General features: G+C 34.6%; 1 protein-coding gene across 6 annotated transcripts in view; it reads right to left on the reverse strand.

The window, feature by feature from the left end:
- Window positions 1–835: 835 nt before the first annotated feature.
- Window positions 836–22301, reverse strand: part of CREB1 (cAMP responsive element binding protein 1) — a 54991-nt gene continuing 33525 nt past the window's right edge. For 5 of the 6 annotated variants that reach the window (XM_061148896.1, XM_061148898.1, XM_061148899.1 and 2 more), the window contains 4 exons: window positions 20959–21101; window positions 17007–17189; window positions 14990–15140; window positions 836–7003 (listed from right to left, as the gene is read on the reverse strand). In XM_061148896.1, the coding sequence (XP_061004879.1) occupies window positions 6859–7003; window positions 14990–15140; window positions 17007–17189; window positions 20959–21101 (622 nt within the window). In that variant the 3' untranslated portion in view covers window positions 836–6858. Of the gene's footprint in view, window positions 7004–14989; window positions 15141–15973; window positions 16100–17006; window positions 17190–20958; window positions 21102–22301 lie in introns of those variants that run through there. The other variant, XM_061148900.1, reaches the window with a different exon arrangement.

Raw genomic sequence — 22301 nt, forward strand, 5'->3', positions numbered from 1 at the left:
AATTGTGTTCTCAAGTACGTGTTTGTGAAATGAGCAAGTGACAGCAAAGTTGTGGATGGAGAGGACAGGCACTCTGCTTTTACTGGAGGTCCAAGCACCTAAACTCAGCTTACAAGGAGGGTCACCATCGGTCCCAATTTGCTCAGCCATAGTCCCAGTTTACACCTCACCCGTTCCCTCTCAAAAATGTCTGTCTTTACAATACATTATGTGGTCACTCTTTGTAGAAGAAAAAAGGAATAAAATTCATGTATTTCTTTCAATACAATGGCAGATATAACAGGCTTAAACAACATGGCAATTTTTAAAAGTCCTTTTAGACTGCAACTGCTAATTTTCAGAAATTGAATCAATAGTATAGGAGAGAATCTTTTATTCTTGTGCTTTAAGCAAAGAGCAGATTAACCACATCTCCTCCCCTTTCCTTCCATTTTACGTGATCACAGAACTTTAGAATTACAAGGAGACCCAAGAAGTCATCTATTCTTATCCTTCCAATGCAAACATGCATTTTGTGACAATAAACACAGCTGGCCACATGTCTCCCATTAGTTGTCTCACCAGGGCAGTAACATCTCTAAATCCTCAAAAAGGCACTGTTGATTAATCTTACTGAAAAAAAAATCTTGTGCTAAAAACCAGGAATACAGTAAAATTAAGTAAAGATATGTTAAGTTTGAGTTAGTTTTCTGCTGCTGTGCAACATAAGCTTGTGATATATTCTAGCATTAACTTTTGCCATTTAACAAAATAAACCAAGTCCACAAAATATTGCTTCACACACCTAGGAAAAACCACAATGTAGATGATCCCATCCCAAAAAAGAGACTTAAGGAGTTTTTAAAAGCATGTTTATGTGACAGCACATAAATGTTTGTGTAAAAAGGGCATTATGACAGTTGATAACCACAAAGATTACAGTAAGAAAAAGCACTTTATGACAATATTTCACAAATTCACAAGGATTACTTTAATATACAAAGCAATTGCTACCATTCTGAACACAAAGCGGCTAATATGTACATAGTGTTAATAAAATGCATTATAACTCAGTACATTTTTTTCTCTTTACACAAAGCACAAAAAGATTTAGGTAAAAAAAAAAAATTAAAACAGGGATGCTTCTAGAATGTAGGGAGTTTTATTAGAAATGCATTTTCCTCACTATATTTACTTATTTAGTATTCAACTCCAATAGGAACATCAGAGTTAAAAGTCAATACCCTGTTTTGTGCTGACAGTTTTTGGGGGAGGTACTCTTGACCCCAATCCTCAAGGAAAAACAAAACAACAAAACCAAAAACCCAACACTTTTCTCTCTAGAAACTTCCCTGATTATTTTGTTTCTGAAGTTTCAAGTGATACAGCTAGGTTAGAAATAATTCCTTTTTTGGGTGGGGATGACAACTGACATGACAAACCAGTTGGGGACTTTACATGGAAAACTGCAAACTAGCACTCTTCTCTGCCATCCTAATCTATACTCAACGAATTATTCCCCAATTTTAATATAAATAATTTTATTACATACACAAATTGGAGTGGCACCTGGATAAAAATACAATGTCTATAAAGCATATACCAATTCAATTTTAAAAACCTAAGAAAATAAAACCTCCCAAACACAATGACAGATCGTTTCACTTGGCCAGCTGACTAAGGTCATCATCTGCAGGGATTTTCTTCCTTCCCTACCAATTTTTGAACTATGTTAGATTTACTCTCATATCTGAGATGCTCCTCAGACACCAGCTTAGAAATGCCATACTTCTGTAGGCAAGTATTAAATAATGCCTGTATAAAGCAGGTAAAATTTGCATTTCCTATGGTTTGACCCTTTCAAAAGACATTTACTGAAGAATATTCATTTTCCTTTTACTTGCTGGTGAGAATAACTCAAAATGTGTCGTGTTTTACCCAACTAGGACCTGTATGCACAGTACCAGAATGCAGACAGGTCACTATTTTCTCTCTGTGCTAAACAACTCAGCCTGTTTATAGTATCAAATTGCTTCACAGGCTTTGTTCTTTTTTTTTTTTTCTATTTTTATTTTTTTAAAAAATAAATTTCAAGCTAAAACACCTGAAATATAATCCCTCCATTCAAACGTTATCTGGTCCCTCTTAAAGTTTGTCTGCCCCCTGAGGACACATACAAAGGCTTAAGCTACATTCACTCATCAATAAGAACTTATCATCAGCAGATGAGACAGATGGAACTGCAGCACCCTGTTTGATTGATTTGAAATTCTTCCATACTGACTCAGCTCCATGATATGTTCGACCCCTCAGGGATTAGCGCCTCTCTCAGCCGTTGATTCTAGACAGTCAAGGAAACCAGTTCCTAGTACATACAGTGACTGTGCAGTCAACTTAAAAAAAGTCAACACATCAACATTAGAAGTATTCAAGATGTATGTAGGCCATCCAACAAAAAGTCCTAGTTGTGCTTTGTACAACTGAGCGAACAAATTTATCCCACAATTCTTCACCTACAGGCTTACTATAGCACATATCACTTTCCTCTCATCTGAAACCAGTCAAATTTAGACAGTTACTTTTTATGTTAACGAGAACAATTTAAAGTGAAAAAATTAATCAAATTATTACATGTGTTCTCCATGACAATAATTAATTACCTTGAAGTCTTTCACTGTTCTGCACAAATTCAGGGATATCTTAGGATCCTATACATAGTATTAATGTTGGGGTAAGGACAGAATCTCATTTAAAATTGGAAATAAATATTTATTCACTTGAGTTGTATTTCCTTCTATCTTTATTCATGATGAAAGAGAATTAGACAGGGTTTGAACCCATTTTTAAATTAATTGAACTAGTCTAATTTCCTTATTTTTCTCTTTTTACAGCTATTTATAAGGCTAGCCTTTAGATGTTAAATAAAATATTTTAATCAATGAAAAGCTTCCATAAAAAAGACACATGATTTGAAGAGAGGAGAAAGACATAAAAAGTCAGATGGCAATTAATTGATGAGGGAATTTCTCAAGTTTGCTAATACCCCAAACAGGGTCATTTTAAAAGTGCAAGTTACACCAAACATTTACAAAGAATATAATGTAAATATAATCCAAATAAATATACAACTTTTGTATTAAGTCAATGGGAAACAATATACCAACAGTTTTCAGGGTTACAAAGGCAACAAAGCCTCTTGAAAAAAAATGAAATGGTGTGTAACAAGTGTCTTTGGAACCTACTTTAATTCAAAATTTTAACTTCAAGATGTCAGCCTTATTTAATCCTGAAAAATGAAGCAGCCAACCTTCTGATCTTCAAAATAAAGAGACCAATTTATGCTGACAGCTGACTATAGCTGATCACAGAATTAAAAATATTGGAAATGAAAATAAGAAATCTTGATTGAAGTCACTTAAAGTAAGTAAAAGCATCCTGGTTTAAACAAACTTGTATCTTCCTAAGCCTTTGTATGATTCCACATGTCACCCTAAATGATCAAAAGGATCAGGGATTAGGCCTGAGAGACAGAGATGAACTTCAGCCAGATGACTTCTGATCAGACAGCCTGCCTGACTGGTGTTGTGCTTTCGGGTACTAGCACTGCTGCTGACTTACCATCTAAGTATATTTTCTGACAAAAATCCCTGCTCAAATGAAAAGACCAAAAATTTTCCCCCAGGATGATTTTTGAAAAAATCAGTGGTACCTTTTAGAAGCTATCTTCAAAATGTTCTTACCACTGTTATAGCTGCCAGAGACAAAGCATAAAAACCAAACACTTTTGGGGGTGGTGGTGGTTGTGGTGGTGGTTCAAGTGACTAGTAACATGTTTAGAAGTATCAAGTCAAAGAAAATTAACAATTAAAAAAAAAAAGAAAATCAGCAGATAAAAAAATCCGTCATGAGTGCTGGAGTAATGCAGTCCAAGAAATTACCAAAAGGGATGCAATAGATCACGCAAAAATGTAAAATTTCATCTGACCTCAATATACTATAATACTCAGCATTCCTGACTTAAGAGCTCTCAGAGCCTCAGATATATACTGTATGTATATATATATGTACACATATATTATACAAATGCCATTCCCCCAAGAATATCTAAATGAATAGAGCACCTATGACAATATTATGGTTGCCAATATGGTACTTGAATTTGAAAAAGAATGAACTTAAAAATTACATCTGGTATCAATTCTTTTTAATAATGTGAACACATTGGATCTAGCCCTTTCTAAACCACTTTTCCATTAAACACTATCAAAGCCTAAAAACTCAGAAGAGCAATATATCAAAAATAAACCCCTCCCACTTCATTTTTATTAATCTGTCCTATAGATAAAAGTGCCACATGGCCCTATATTTGCAAAGTGAGCAATACCAAACTTGCTATTTTCTAGGCAAATCAGTAGCATATGTACAGATTCCTATGATGACATTTTTATTCCCTTTTGGCCAATATGAAGAGAAAAAACATTTATAATGTGGCCACATATATTCTTGGCTGTAAGATTTTTAAAAATTATGTTGTTAACAAAGATTCTCAAAGTTGCATGCTTAAAAACAAACACATTTTCCCAATTCTCTTAAAAAAAAAAAAAGTCTTCACAAAAGATGCTTAATTTCTATCTGTATAAACGAAAATCTTCAAGTCTCTCCAAGGTCTAAACAGATTTAGCAACAGAATATATACTTCTTACCTCATCATTAACTGACTTCAAACCAGAGCAGTCATCCTCAAAGTAATTTATAAATCCAACCAGCTAATATGGATGTGATTGCCTTGATTTATCAGGGACTAAGAGACCACCAACTTTCTAATTAAACAGAAAGCCTTATTTCTGAAAACATTTGCTAAATATTAAGCAATTTTCATTTCTAAAGCTTATGACTTAAAATGTTCAGTTTTGACATTCTGACTCATTTAAGAATTCTGGTTTGTGAACAGATTTTTGATTTTGCTTGGTTTCTATCAAACCAGTTTTCGAAAATGGTATATCTAAGTTGGCATACAAATAATTTTGATGCTATAACTTTCACCGTTAGCTCAGCAGGATAAACAACAAAATTTACAGTCGTTTGAAAGCCTTCTTGAGAATCTGGTGAACTGTCCAAAGATAAAGACTACATCACTCAATTCTTAGAATGATGCTGCTTCATAAACTCTGTGCATCCTTAAAAAAAGACAATGCTTTGTTACAAACAAAAAATACCATTTACAAATATTAATTAAAAGTCTTACTTTTCAAAATGGACTCAATAATTAATATCCACATCTGCATATTTTGTTAACACATTAACAAACTTTTAAAAACCCATAACTAAATATAAACCATTAAATCTTAGACTCTCTTAAAAAAAAAAAAAACATGTTCTCAAATGAGAAATTATAATCTAACATGTCGATTTCAAATTTTTCAAATCTATTCCGTCTTATTTTTTTTTTAAAGGGTAGCTTTTAAATTTATCGACTTAGTGAATAAAATGAGTATTAATAATTAAGTCATATTGGAAACAATGTGTGATACATACAAATACAGACGTTCTAGTCAGGAGTTAAGACAGGTAGCTCCTTTACAGAATAACAAAGGATATACAATATACTGGAAAGCTAAGCATCCCTATCCCTTTTGGAAGAAAACAACAAACAAGGTCTTGCAAGAATGACAAGTCAAATATTGTAGTATAGCAATCATTCAAATAAGTCTGAAAAAAATTATTTTCCTTGTGTATATCTAATATTGTACTTTTAAACTATATCCTTGTAACTTCTTTCATTAAAAAATTCACTCAACTGTTAAAGTATGTTAATATGGAAACAATTTAAAATCAGTATTTTTCTACAACACGTAACATTTTATAAACAAATATATCACTTTACTTCAACATCTTGAAGGCTTTCCTGTTGGTGGTATAAGTGCAAAGGGGAGCAGTTTAATTAGAAAAACCCTTTTAAGTAAATGTGTGACAATATAAATATGTTTGAAGGTGATGACAAAAACATCTATTTAAAAACCTTGTTATATAACTCAAGGAACTGGTTTACTAATGAGCATCTTTGTACTAAAAATTTAGTACTACACTGAAGCTTTGTAATTTTACTTACTTTGATTTAATTTAAAATCAAATACCATGCTTTTTCATTCAGTTGGTTACTTCTTTTAATGTATTCATAAATGCTGAACACACACAGAACTGAATTAAGAAGCAACAACTGCCCTATCGAAGAGCTATGGTTAATACAGAGTATTTTTAAGAACCAAGGACAAGTGTTCAGTATTGAAGAGAATGTACATAGAAAGACTCTGAATTCATTCTTAATTTCTTCAACACCATCCTAAAATTCTTTTCTCAGCGCGTATATCTCTTTCACGATTTTACATGATTCACAATGGAAATGGGAAAACATGTCAATTTGGCAATCAACACTTCTTCATTGCACCTTACTTACTTTAAGCATGCGGCCCAAACATTACGTCAACTCAAGAAGCTGGGGTAATTCTGTCCCTAAGGCAATCAAGGAGCTCAGCACAAACCTTGAAATCATTTAAAAAAAGATTTTCTTTTCCTCATTTCCCCCATCAATTTACAAGTAAACAAATTATTACTTCTTGAAGAGGGCAGGGGATAAAAAGCAGAAGTCTCTTCATGATTCCTGGTGCTGAAAATTTCTTGAGGGGAGAAGTGGAGGCAGGTGTTGGAGCATTCACAGTTTAATGCAAAAGCAAAAATGAATGAAATTCTGTAGTTGCTTTCAGGCAGTTTTGCGCATAGAAAAAAAGAAATGTTTAGAAAATAAAATGTTTATTTTGTCTTTCTGGTTGTGGCCAAGCCAGTCCTTTTCCCACCATAATAGGTGAAAATTTAAATCCCAAATTAATCTGATTTGTGGCAGTAAAGGTCCTTAAGTGCTTTTAGCTCCTCAATCAGTGTCTTGTTTTGATTTTCAAGCACTGCCACTCTGTTTTCTAGACATTTCACATATTCTTTCTTCTTTCTACGACACTCTCGTGCTGCTTCCCTATAAGCAAAAGACAGGAAAAATTATGCAACATTTCTGCATTCTTTTATTTTGTGTTAGATAGAATACATTAAAAAAAAAGATCTGTTTCAAAGCAACAAACGTTTTAACATATTATAGATTAGGCACTTGAAAAAAATAAAGAGAATGACTTGGAAATTGCCTAATGTAAAATTTTCAACATACCATAGAAAACTGATTAAAAAAAAAAAGAACTGTTCTGAAGCACGAATTTTAATTGATGGGGCAGAAGGGTAGCAAGTGTTCTCACATGAAAATAAAAATTACTGTATTTTGGAGTAGAATACAAAATTCAAATGAGCTTTAAATAAAAAATTTAAAGAACTCTTCAGCTTGGGGAGTGCCTCTTAAGGTGTCTCAAAAATTTCTATCTGAGTATTTTTAAGAACAGAAGAGAATGAAAAGATTCTCCCAATGGACTGGATGGGCAAAAGGGCAGATACACAAAGCAATGGAGTAAGCCAGACACCCCAGAAACAAGCCTATACAAATATGGTCAATTACATTTTGACAAAAGTACAAGGGCAATTCCACAAAGAAAGAATAATCTTTTTTAACAAACGGTGCTAGAATGAACAGTTGATACATAAAGATAAACATGAACACACTTCACACCTTATAAAAATTAATTCAAAAGGGATCAGAGACCTAAATGTAAAATATAGTTATAACACTTGATACAGAGCACTTGGAACTTTCATACATTGCTGGTAGAAAGGCAAATGGTATAGCCACTCTGAAGAATAGTTTGGCAGTTTCTTATAAAATTAAATATATACTTACCATTCCATCCATCCAGGCCACTCCTAGATATTTCCTCAAGTGAACTGGAAGTTCATATAAAAACCTGTATCTAACTGTTCATTGTAACTTTATTCATAATCCTTTAAAACTAGAAATGAACATAAACTTTAAGGTGAATGGATAAACCACATCCATAGAATACCAAGGATAAAACGAACTGCCTGATTCATACACCACTAACAATGAATCTTGAATGTGTTGTGCTAAGTGAGAGAAATCAGATCCAAAAGGTTACATTTATAGGAGATTGTGGAAAACACAGAAGATGGAAAACAGTTCAGTGGTTTCCAGGAGCTGGGGAAATGGGTAGAGGCTGACCACCAAGAGTTATCACCAGGAATTCTTTTTAGAATGGTATAAATGTACTGTACGGCACTGTGGTGGCAGACATGTCTGTCAGACGCCATAGAACCATACAGCACAAAGAGTAAAGTAATGACAATTTAAAAACAGAAAACAAGACATCAGGTAATCCCAGAATTGAATGAACATGTTGACAAATCTAACTTTACTGTAAATGTATGACATAACCTCACTGAGGGCCTCCCAGGTGGCTCAGGGGTAGAGAACCTGTGAAGCAAGAGATGCAGGTTTGATCCCTAAGTCGGGAAGATCCTTTGGAAGAGGAAATGGCAACCCACTCCAGTATTCTTGCCTGGGAAATACCATGGACAGAGGATCCTGGTGGGCTACATACAGTCCGTGGGGTCGCAAAGAGTCGGACAGAATTTAGCAATTAAACCACCACCACCACCACCCACCTCACTGAAAGGAGTGGAGAAAAAAGAAGCACAGCTAAGTAACTCTGAAAACAGTACCTTCACTAGTACTTTAAGGTTATAAGCAAAAAAAAAGAATTGTACATAAATGTTGTATTGTAAATTTGTTTCTGACAGGAGTATAAGTTAGCAATTATAAAACTATTTTATATGATACTAGCATTTAAGAAATACATAAATAAACCATCTTTATTGGGAAGCCAAGTTTCTGTCAGAGAACGAAGTTACAAATAAGCAAAGGGGGAAGGGAAGGCTAAAATAAGCCCTGTGGTTACAGATTAGTCAGTGGGGTGAGTAAAACATACTTATTTTAGTAATTACTATAATATATAATACATAGAACTATAGATGTGTGCATACATGAGCTCGTGTGTATACACACACACACATGTATTTATTTATTAGCTCTGTCCTTTAAGAGGGCCTGTGAAACCTCAATAGCAAAGAGCACTTTGAAAAATTTATAAAAAGAGAAAAATAACTGTAATGGAGGGACAGTTGGACAGCACTTTAACCAAGTGGTCAAAGTAAACCATTTTTCAATGAAAGAAACTAGGGCTCACTGAAGAAACGGCTGATTTCAAAGCTAAGGCAGAGAAAACCATAACATGAGAAGTTGAACCTGGATAATGTAGTGTCAGAAAATAAAGATGTGCTTCAAGAAAATTAAGATGCCATCTAAAGGACACAGGGACCAACTTATAAGAACTCCTAATGGCCAAAGCTGGAATAATCTTAACAATATCGTAATTAAGTAATACTGAATTTCAGCCCAAAGAATAAGGTAAATATCTGTAAATTCATACTGATATAAATAATAAATACATGGGGAAGGGACAGATTTTCCTTAAAGAATTCCAGTTAATAATTGCAGAAGGGATGGGGAAACAAAATCCTCATTAGAATATCATAGTAATAATCACCGCAGGAAAGACCCCCCTGTGAATACTAAAATTAGTGGGGAATAGCTGAAAGAGAAATAAGATATTTGCATAGTCTCCAAGTATCTTTGTGAAATTACACCAATTACTGTGTTAGTTTTCACCTAAAACCACAAATTCTTTGATACTCTTGGTTCCAGGAGGTGGCATTTAGTAATCCTCCATTTCAGTGTGGGCTGAATGTAGTAACTTGCTTGTAAGGAATAGGGTGTGAAGAGAAAAACAGATGGAGTGGAGCAGCTGGACAGCGCTTTAACCACGTGATCAAAGTGAACACCGTCAGGAATGAATCATGCTAGTAAGTGCTTCCTGACAAGTGACAAGAAGGGGCAGACTACACCTCTGTGGGATTCTTCCCCCAAATTCATTACCTTCACCTGATCATAAAACATCACACGGGTCCAAAGTGAGGGATATTCTGAAAGAAACTTAATTATTACTCTTCAAAAGTGGCAAGGCCACAAAAGACAAAGAAAAAAACTTTCACAGACTGGAGGAGATGAGGAGCCACCGTGAGTAAATGCAATGTAGTAACCCGGACTGGATTTTGGTAGAGAAAAGTGGAGTAACTGAGGAAATTCAAATAAAATGGATAGTTCAGTTAGCGGTATTATACCATGATAAAAAAGAAAGAAAGTGAAGTCGCTCAGCCATGTCTGACTCTTTGCGACCCCATGGACTGTAGCTCGCCAGGCTCCTCTGTCCATGGGATTTTCCGGGCAAGAGGACTGGAGTGGGTTGCCATTTCCTTCTCCAGGAGGTCTTCCCGACCCAAGGATTAAATCTTGGTCTCCCGCATTGTAGGCAGACACTTTACAGTCTTAGCCACCAGGGAAGTCCAAAAATACTATGTTAATTACTATCCATAATATATAACAGAATGTTAATTTCTTTAGTTTTAAGAAACACAGACTGGTTATAGAATACGCTAAAATTGTAAGAAGGCCGAGAAGGTTGATAGAATATCTAGAACTCTGTACTAAAATGTTTTTAACTGTTCCCATAAGCTAAAATTATTTCAAAATAAAAAGTTAAAAACTATACTAAAAATATGTTATTTATCATTGCACATATATACTAGGGGAAAAAAATTATACTCCAGAATGTTAACATTTTGGGTGGCACATTAGTGGTGAGTAAATATTTTAGCTTATGTTTTCTAATATGCTTATAATGAGCATGTTTATCTTTTGTAATAAAAATGGATTATATATATATATATACACACACACACACATATATATATATTGGTAACCTGTTCTTTTCCACTATGAGCATCTTCCCATCTCAATAAAAACAAATCTTCATTATTAATGGTTGGTTTTATATAGTTGAATGAAAAAGTGAAAGTCACTCAGTCGTGTCTGACTCTTTACAACCCCATGGTCTGCGGCCTGCCAGGCTGCTCTGTCCATGGACTTCTCCAGGCAAGAATACTGGAGTGAGTAGCTGTTCCCTTCTCCAGGGGATCTTCCAAACCCAGTGACTGAACCCAGGACTCCGGCACTGTGGATGGATTCTTTACAGTCTGAGCCACCTGGGAAAGCCCAAGAATACTGGAGTGGGTAGTCTATCCCTTCTCCAGGGGATTTTCCTGACTCAGAAATTGAACCAGGGCCTCCTGCTTTGCAGGCAGATTCTTTACCAGATGAGCTACCACGGAAGCTGAATGGATGTACCTTCAGTGACATAGCATACACTTTACTTGGTTTGAATTTCTGATTTTTTTTTTAACCCTATTTCTAATTCATTGTCTTTAAATCTACCTATTACATACCCTTAACTTATCAATCTCCTGACTTTATATGTTAAAAGGTTTCTAGTTTGTTTGCTTTGCTATTTTATCTTTTCCTTGGCTAATCATAGGTGTTGTCATACCTACTTAACCTTTTTCTTTATGACTTCTACTTTTAGGAAACCTGTTCAATTCTTCCTGCATTCTAAAATTACAAGATGGGTTGCATTGCTTCCATACTTTTTCACTCCCCCCTCCCTGTGGGAAGAGCATACATCCCCACCTCACTGACGCTGGGCTTGTCCTCACCTGCTTCCTCGCCAGTGGTACTCAAGTGGACGTGATGTCCACAATCAAGCAGATGCTTCAAAAAGCTCTGCCCCTTTTCCTTTGCTACAAGGACAGGCCTCAAAGAGATGCTCCTCCTTTCGCTGGGAGCATGTGAAGGAAAGCCATAGCATATGACTTGCAGCTGCCAAAATGTAAGTAAGTGAGGAAGAGATTTTTGTTTCTTAGACACTGATTTTTTGTTACTGTAGCAACACAGTTAATGTAACCATCTATACTTTTATAACATTTACCACTTTATCTTTGAGTATATGGCAATTTGAATCTTACACAATTTGAGGAATCACAACTTTTCCTTATCCAAGTTTAGAGGACAGCCTTTGTGTGAGGTGCATAAGGGGCATCTATTCCTAGTGAGTATGTTCAGGAGAAGACTGATTCTCTAACTTTTCCACCTAAGTAACCATAATACCAGAGAAAACTAAGGATGGGGGTACAATCCAAAGCAACTATTGTTGGTATGAATTTAGTTTTACCTTTAGTTTTGAATCTTTAGTTTTACCTTTAAAATGTTTGTTTCTGTCAAATTTTTGAGCAAAATAAATATTCAAGGAAAGCTCCCATGTTTGCTGCGTGGCCCTACACACCTCCAGCACGCTGCCACCACGTGTTCCAGTTTGAGTGGCAGAGCAGGCGATGACAACTGCATGCTGGAACCTGAGAAGTAGCATGTGCACATGCTTTGGTGCCAGATCCAGGCTCATATCCCGGTTCTACCCATTTCTTAAAAAAGGTGTGACCTCTGGCAAAATATTTACCTGCTTACTGTAAAGTGGAGATAAGCTTCTTTCTTACTGTGGGCAGAACTAATGAAATATATAAAGAAACAAAGTACTGTGTCTAACATATACTGGTACCTAAATAAATAATATCTCAGGGGAGAGGTCAAAACCAGTATGTAATTAAGCTGTATCAACATTAAGGTGATGCCTGAAATACAGGTAGGCATGAAAAGTTTCAAGGGAAAATTTGAAAAGTAGGCAGAAAACCAGGTGAATAAGCCAAAGAAGAGTTTAGAGAAATGAGCAGTTAGAAGTGTCAAATACTCCCATAAAGGTAAAATGAAATGAAAAGAGAATACTAGATGTGCCAAATGGAAGGGTATCTACGTTTCTGTAGACATTAGAGTGGTATGGTGGGCACAGAAGGCAAATTCTAGTGGATGAAAGTTGAAAAAGTAGAAGCAGCAGGAATCTGGAAATAAAGGGAAAAGGGAGCTATAGCAGTCAATGGGAAGTTTCCTTAGAGTGAAATTAAATCCAAGCCAAAGTATTTTATTAACGAGCTCACAGTAAGTTAGGTAGCTTCCCTGAGTATCTCAGGCGAGCAGAGGCTGTTAGGGGCTCTAGCTCTGTGTGCCCTGTCTCTAGCCTGGGTGTGTGTGTGTGTGAAATCATAAATCAAATGAATAGAGAAAAAGGAAAATTTGGTATGCCAGTCAAATTAATTTGCTTTTATAAATGGGCAGCTCGTTCTCTGTACACCAGAGCAGACAAGAAGCCATAGTGCTGCCTCCTTACCTCGTTCTTAAGTGTTTCTGTTCTACAAAGCCAGACTACAGAGACACAATCTGAAGTCCTTCTGATGTTTTCATAATCAAGAGATTTATTTTTTACCTGACCACTGTGTCTGTTGAGAACTGGTTTCTTTAGTAAGTACTGTTATCTTAAAATTTTTAACCTAGCCTTTACTTGAGACTTCTAAGCAGACTTGCTTCTAATTTTAAAAAGGGTCAAACATTTCCTTACAAACATTTAAAACTGAAAAAGTTTAAACAGAGTTTATATTTTTAAATACATTTAAATATGGACACAGCTTTTATGTTTCTGCTTATTATTCTAACTTAAATACTTACAGAAAATCACGGATTGATGGAGAACAAATAAGCTACCCAGCTTGTTTCCAACTCTTTTCCTAATAACCTGGGGAAAAACTGTGCCTAGATGTAATTTACTAACATTCAGTAATAGCTAAGAATATTTTAGGAATGAAAGAGGCTGATCTGAGTTGAAAACTGAAATTGCAGAAAAACAGATGTTTCAATAAAGGACTGCAGTTACAAAGTGCTTTCAAAGGAATTCTCTTATTTGACCCACAGAACAACCCTCTGGGTGGGTAGTGGGATCCTATTTTACAACAGATCCTTTGTAAAAACGCCAGAAAACTGAGGTTTAGGAGGTTATGTTCTAAAGTCACAGCAAAAGGGGTAGATCCAAGATTTGAATCTAGAGCCTCTAAATTCAACTTTCATGTTTCCTTCACTTCATCACAGCATGTGAAGAATCTTGGGGTGAAAGGCAGAGGAATATTTTCAATGTTTCAAACTTTTAATATCTTTATTTTCTTTTTCTTTGGTTTGTCTTAGGTAACTTCCATATCTTAACGTAAATATTTGAATCCTAAGCTAAATACATAAAAATACTACGGTAAATACAAGTAAATAAATTTTTTTATCTGCTTTTGTTTTTTTTTTTTTGATAGTGGAGTGCAGTTTATTACACCGGCGGGCCCAATGCAGAGTCTCCTCTTAGCCAAGGACCCCGACCAGCATTTGTGAAAATCTTTTATACCCCATGTGTACGCGTCCAAACCCACTACCCCAATTCCCTTGAGACTTACATAAACAAAGGAAGGGTAAATACAACTACAATAACCCCATCATTCACGTGTTATGTGTTCAAACAGTCAATAATCAATAAGCCCGCAGTTACATTCCAAATAGTTAATAACCGATAAGCCTGTGCTTACATTCTGATGCTTTTGTTTTTTAATGACAAAGCTATTTATAGCTATAAATTTACTTTATGAAAATAACTTTCCCATGTTTAATAAATTTCTGACCTCTAGCATGTTCACTGTTGAAGACTAGCTCGATTTTAAGATTTTTGTCAATAATAAGATATTTTCAGAATTAATCTTTTTTGAAATATCTTTATTTAGGTGTTTAATATGCATTAAAACTTGGACTGGTCGTCATACATTTATCTTATTACAAATACATTTAATGTAAATAAAGCTCACCATTTATACACACACACACAACTGTTGATTTTCTTAATGATACTACTCGTGACAAGAAACAATTTTTAAATAACTGAGTCAGCTGGCTGAAGCAATAGTGAAAATATAGCAAAGTTGTGCCTTATCTCTCTCATGGAGAAACTGCATGAAAGAAAACTACTCATCATCAAAGACTGACCATTAGCCATCTCATTAAGTGCAGCTTATTAAATAGAGAAGTTTTAGCAGGATCCATCAATTTTACCAGAGAAAAAAATCCCAATGCAAAGATCCTATTGACATACATCTGGCAGAATCTGAAGTTATACTTGACCTACAACAATCTAAGTAAATGTACCTGTTCTTCATGAGGCGAACCTCTCTCTTCCGTGCCGCTTCTTCAGCAGGCTGTGTAGGAAGTGCTGGGGAAGACGCCATGACGACTCCAGGGGCAATGGTGCTAGTGGGCGCTGTGCGAATCTGGTATGTCTGTACATCTCCAGAGGCAGCTGAAGAGAGAAAGAGTGAGCATGCTGTGAGACACTGAAGTACTGTGACTTGGTACAACTATGGGTTAATCATCAATCTGAACATACATTTTGAATTAAAAGGAAAAAAAGCAACAGATGATTCTGACTAAAATGTTGAGAATCAGCAGCACTCTTTGGGTCATTCACTACTCAGAAGTAATTTCCAATTTAGTGTATTTATTAGTATAGGCACTTGGATGAAAAAGGATCTTCATGACTTATGTCTGCTGGATCTTACATTTATCTTTCATTGGAATGTAGTTCTATTCTGTTCTTAACGTGTTTACCAGCCTTAAATCTAAAAGGTAAGTAGGGCACAGCTTGGATGATCTTCCTAGACAGAGTATAGTCCTCATGTCTTCCTTTGATATTGGTAAATTCATATTAAAAAATTTCAAGTAGACTCTTGCCACGACATAAAAACGACCATGACTTTTCATAAAACAGCAAAATGTAAGAGAAAATAAAGCATTATGGTCAACTATTATAAATTCCTAATTGTAATAAAACTGAAAGGATGAAAAAGTGTATCACTTGATACCAATTATATTACCTGTAAACACTGTTTTAATGTAAATGGTAATGGCTAAATAAATTGAAGTTTTATTTTTATAATTAAATGATCCATCATTTGTGAAATAAAAAAGTCTCTTTCTAAAAACAACTTAATAATAAATATGCCCTCCTAGGAATAAGAAACCTAACATTATCTGAGAGAATTTGTAACTCTTTAAAAATCATCCATATTTGTTATTAATATCAATTAAAATGTGTAGTTTGAGTGGAAAAGATGTATATACTAAATGTGTTACCATCTTCAAACTGACGTTCAGAATTCAAATTCACTGACATCCTGCTTTACAATTTTTGAGTACCTGCGTGTAAAGTGAAAAGGTGTTTTACTCCCATTAATAAGCAAAATATTATCTTCTTCAAATATTATTTGTTTAGTAACAAAATATTCTGTAAGTACATTAGGGCCCTTTAAATAAATTGATTCTTTAGCTGGTTTTAGAATCATAGAAAATTAATCATCCATGGTGAAGGGGCATATCTGTCATTACCTAATAGAGACAAAACATACTATTAATGAAAATATTTTTAGAAACAGATTTATTATTTCTTTAATATGCAAATTTTAAATCTGGCATAAATCATTCTTAAAATATGCAATGAATTCAAAGAAAAATGATCCACTATTCATAAATATTTCTGAAGCAAATAGGAAGAAAACAACAAGAAAACAAAACAAAAAAGAAAAAATTTTTGTAAGTTTTGAATTTTTGTAATTCACCATGGATTTAACTACTCTTGCTCATAGAGCAGTGGACTTGCACACTGGCAAAAGATTTTTCAGAACATAATGCTTTCCTTTGAAATAAAAAATGATGACCATAGAAATGAACATATAAACTACTTCTGACTAAAAGCAGAGAAACAGAATTTGAACCTCCAAAGATTCTTATCAGTGATTTAGTACAACTTTTCATTTGACACATTGGAAAAAAAAAAGGTTAGGGGAGGCTGGCTCTAGAAACAAGCTTTTTAAGCTCCCAATTTTATTGTCTTTCCCTCTAGCCTACCCCATTTCTCCTACATCCAAATGTTAAAGGTGTTAAATATAGAAGTTATATTTTTAAAACTGAAAGTAGCTGTTTTTATGCCATGACATTTTGGTCCAGTTGAAGTAACGGAAGAAGAGTTTATGAAGAATATTATCTATGATGCAGAAAATAAGCTATATTTTAACAGTGCTTTGCAATACCATACTTACTTTTTTCTGCGTCTATACAATTTTAACCTTTTAAAGAGTTTACCACACCTGTGAGCCCTGAGTTCTCTTACCTTGAACAACGACTTGGTTGCTGGGCACCAGGATCTGCTGCCCATCTGTGGTCTGTGCGTACTGCAGGATGGTGGTGCCCGGCTGGGTGGCAGCCGCGTTGGTCATGGTTAGTGTCTGCAGGCCCTGCACCCCGTCAGTGCCATTGTTGGCCAGCTGTATTGCTCCTCCCTGGGTAATGGCAACTAAAATCCAACAGATTTTATTGTTACAAGTCTAATTAATGCCATATAAGACATACACACACTAAATTCAAAGAATAATTTGCAAGACATATCTAGGAGAAATTATTACAGCAGATAACATCACCAAGAAAGATTCTGTATAGTCAAGTAACTTTCTGCTCAGGAAAACTTATATCCAATTTCTAGAATACAAGTATACTCTATGAACCACATTGTAATTTATAATAATGTCAGTTAACAATTAAAAAAATAGAACGAGAAAATGCTAAATTCCATCTGAAGTTACTTGGTTGAGAAGAGGCACCACTCTGTGACCCACTTCCTTTATTCTGGCATTAACTATGTACTATATTTCTTCTCTACATTCATGTACTTATTAGCGCAGACATGGGTATGTAATAGGCACCCAATAAATGATTATTTTAATGCATAATTAATAAAGCAGTTCAGTAGTGCATTCTGTTGTCTTACTCAGTTAGCAATACATAAAGTATAACAGAAATCCACTCAATGAGACAACTGAAATGTCCTATGGAACTTAATTATCACAGACCTCTCATAGAGTTTAAAACTGGATCCCAAGATGATCATTTAGAAAAAAGTATCTTATTGCTATTTCTAAGTTACATATTCAAGCCTTCTCATGTAGAATCCATTGATTATTCACATGTGTCATTCATCTGCTCCAAAGGAAATAAATTTTGGCTCATACAAGACATTTCACTTCATTTAAAAAACTGAATTAACCTTTGGTACATGGAAAAAGTCAGCAAGACACTTTTCCCTGTTAAGATGTTCAAGTATTCCAGAAAGAGAAGGACTAAAAAAAATCACAATATTACATATAAAACTGCATAATGGATTTTAACAGCCAACATGTCTGACTTGAGCATGTTACTGTGTGTCTCTTAGAAGGAAATTACTGATAGTTTGCGATCAACTGTCAGCTAGCTCTGCATGACTAATATCCTGAGTCATCTGTGTATCAAAAATTATATTTACTGTTTAATCAAGAAATAATAACTGTTAATGGCTACGATTTAGTTTAGTAAATAATACCAGTGAAAATTCAGATACTGGGATATACAATCCATCCACTTTAGCTAATTCCATAAATTTTACTTATCTTAGACAAGCGGGAAAAAAGAAATATGTAAAAAGTATTCTGAGATTAACACTGCTGGATAACTTGAAAGAATCAGAAGGTTAACAGAATCAAACCACAATTTCTCAATTAGAGTTAATGAGCAAATTCCACTGTATTCAACACACACAGCTTTCTTCTTGACTATATACCAATGAACTCAAGGTGGAAAGAAAGAAGGAAACTAGAAATCAGGAGATTTGGGTTTAGTCCAAGTTCCATCACTAAACTGTTATTTGAATCTGTTATCTCTTCTGTAAAAATAACAATATCTGTTTCTAGCCTGTAAGTACAGTTTTTACAAAACTCAAATGAGCCCATGTATATAGGAAAGTACTCTGAAAACTGAAGTCTGATCCTATCAAACATTGTTTTTCTCTTAATATTTATTTCTGCATGTCATATTTTAAAAGGACTTAAGATTGCTCTCAAAAAAACTAAACTAAAACAAGAAGAAAAAGAAATCAAGTTACTAATGTGTATTTAGATGTATATTTAGATGTACATAATGATTCTATCACAAAATAAGGAAAGAATACAATTAAACAAACTTAGCTGAGAGTTTGAGTAGCCAAAGTGATGAGAAAAACAATTTTATTTAGTGAAACATTTTTTTCTACCTAAGAATAACATCTTTCAACACTTATTATCAGGGATTGTGAACCACGTAATGGACAAAACTAATACTAGTGTTAATAAAAAAACACAACAAAGAATTTACTGACTACAAATTGATGTAGTCACTGGGAAGGGTAACTGGGCAGGCTGACTAGGATTCAACAGTTCCACTCATTAGATGCCACCCCACTGACAGGACGGGACACTATATACTAAAAGAATGTTTATGTAGCATTATTTGAAACAGTATAAAAGTCCTAAATATTCATCAGTGTATGTGATTTTTAAATAAATGTTATATGTATACAGTGAAACACAATGTAGCTATTAAAAGAAACCACTTACATAACTATATATGCATATATTTGTCTGCAGTATATAAATAATGTAGGTCTCACATGTATAAAAATACATTTTACATGTGTGTGCATAAACAGAATGAAAAAGAATGAAGGATATATACCACCAAACTCTTACTACTGGGGAGGGGTAGGAAGGGTCTTTACTTTTTATTAATACTATAAACCTCTACCATTTGAATTTTCCCAATCATATACTTGTTTTATAAGAAATATATAGTACTGTTATATATGTAAGTGGTCATTATATTGATTGTTAATAATCATCAAGAACATAATGTTAAATCAGTTCCATCAAAGTCATATATGCATATACAGAGAGAATAAGGCATAAACATTAATGCATAAAGCCTTTAAAATCTCAAAGTATTTAAAACAAGCAACTGTTTAACTGCTGGATGGAAGGGGTGTGCCAAATGAAACATCTGTTTTCTGAGCTTTACCTCCCTCAACTTCACTTCCCTATTTGAGATTCTGATGTGCCTCTGTCTGGAGAGCAGGCCTTCTATTTCTAGTTCAAATGAGAACTGCTGTGGTAAATGAATCTCTGTTACTAATAGGATTATGCTGTATTCCTCAAGTGTACTAAAGTTGGAGAAAAATAAGTTCATGTATCAATGTGTTAGGACACATACCTTGAATAGCTCAAATTATTTTGATAAAAAATACACACATACACCTATTTCTGCCAATAAAGAAGGAAGAGGATAAGTGAACTCTAATAAGCTTACAGAATGAACAAGAAGCTTAGTCAAAAATGCCTGCCTTCTACTTACTATTAAAAGTTTCAGCTTTGGTACAGCTAAAAATTCTGCTACTTGTTTTTAATATGGCTGGAATGCAAATTAGTTATGCAAACCAAGGCCAAGGTATAACTGGAAAATTATGAACTTGGGAGTCAAACTTTTATACATATTTCTGACACAGACTACCTCAGGACATTAGAAAACCAATGTAGTAAAAGAGTTTCGATGTGTACATTTGATGTGTTATTAAGGAAAGAGAGGGAGGGCAACTATATAGTGGGCAGCATTGTATTTAATAAACAAATAAAAATGAAGACATCAATGTGTGAGACACTGTGGAAGGCAAAAAGATATTGGGGAAAAAAGAGAGGAAAAAGGTACCATTCACACAAATGCCTTTGATCAAACAAAGGTAGAACTCAAAAAGTACTTTTATAACAGATTGAGATGAAAGATAAGAAGAGAGACCCAAGTATCAGAGACATCAGAGAAATGAGAACTTTGATAATTTTTCAAAAGAAATCTTTGCTTTCTGTGAGACAAAAATTGGCCTTAAACATAATCAAAGAATAATTATCTGAAAAACTCATGTTTTCTATTAACATAATATGTTATATGAGGACTGAAATACATTTTTATGTAGTGGTTTGAAAATCTTCTGAGACTTTCCATGCACCAGAACATGCACGCCACTTAAAGGTCTTACATACCTGGGCAATCCTAACTAAACCCTGAAGAAAAGCAAATACTTCTGTTACAAAACTTTGCATATAAGTAAAGGAAATATAACAGTGACAATCAAGATTTAGCAAAGCTCAGACTGCTTTTATATGATTACTTTGAGGAGAATGCAGCCATTAGTTTTCATCTCATTTTCCATAACAGAAATATCAATTACTCACTATACTGTCCACTGCTAGTTTGGTAAATCGGAGTTGGCACCGTGACAGTGGTGATGGCAGGTGCTGAAGTCTCCTCTTCAGATTTCTCTTCTTCAATCCTTGGCACTCCTGGTGCATCAGAAGATAAGTCATTCAAAATTTTCCTAGAAAAATAGAGAACTGTATCAGTTAAAATAAAAGTAACATTTACTGGCCAAATACAAAGAAGAGGAAAAGATAAGGAAACTGACAGAAAGTTGACAGCACTTAGGAGAGAATTTAAAAATTTTATAGTTTAAAATGTAAAAACTTACAATAATAAACAATAAAATGTGTAACATTAAACTAAAAATGAATCAGGGCATCTACATGTCAAAACCATATGAAAAGTAGAAAAAACACAGATGTATTTCTCCTTACAGTGAACCGAAAAAAAGACTGATTCAAAATCCAGGTGCAATTAAAGAAGAGATGAATAGAAAAATTGACTACAGGGAAAAAAACCCTTTTGCATGGCAAAAACGCTTCCCTGGTGGCTCAGCTGGAAAAGAATCCACCTGCAATATGGGAGACCTGGGCTCAATCACTGGTTTGGGAAGATCCCCTGGAGGAGGGAACAGCTCCCAATCCAGTATTCTGGTCTGAAGAATTCCATGGACGGTATAGTCCATGGGGTAAAAGAGCTGGACACGACTGGGCGACTTTCCCTTTAATCTAGACACTAGGTTATTTTTTCCTTTTAAACCGATACAGTCTTATGGTATATTGGCTTTCTTTGGAAACCACATTTAATCAGTGATAATTAAAGAACATTAATTATCTCTTTTAGATGAATTCTTAATCCAGAATCCTGGATGGGAATAACTGACTTTATTCTAAACTCAAGTTCAGAAATGTTACCATTATCCTCAACATTTCATCCTATTCGTTTCACTCTGTTTCCCCTGGCTGCTATGATCTTTCAAGGTTTTTATTCTACCATCTATTAGGGTACTTTGCCCTTAAGTTTCTGTTATTTGTGAATCTGATAAACATGGCTGTTATGTTTTCAGCTCAATTACTGATAAAAATACTAAGCCAGCTGAAACCAAGTGAGAATTCTTCAAGGACTTCCTCCGGGTAAAAACTGATCACCATAAAGCTGGGCTGTTCCAGTAAAAACCCAGCATGTATTATTTAATTCCCATTTCTCCAACTTCACAAAAATATCCTAAGAATTTTGATACAGATCTTGTTATAATCAAATTAAGACATACAGGCTAGGTTTTGAGAGTTCATAAACTAAAAGCAAAATAATGGCATACTCCACTATGGAGGTTTGATTATAAGGGAAGAGACCCTTCTTTACACATGTGTGGTGCCAA

This window comes from Dama dama, chromosome 8 (genome assembly GCF_033118175.1).
Source record: "Dama dama isolate Ldn47 chromosome 8, ASM3311817v1, whole genome shotgun sequence".
Taxonomy (NCBI): Eukaryota; Metazoa; Chordata; class Mammalia; order Artiodactyla; family Cervidae; genus Dama; species Dama dama.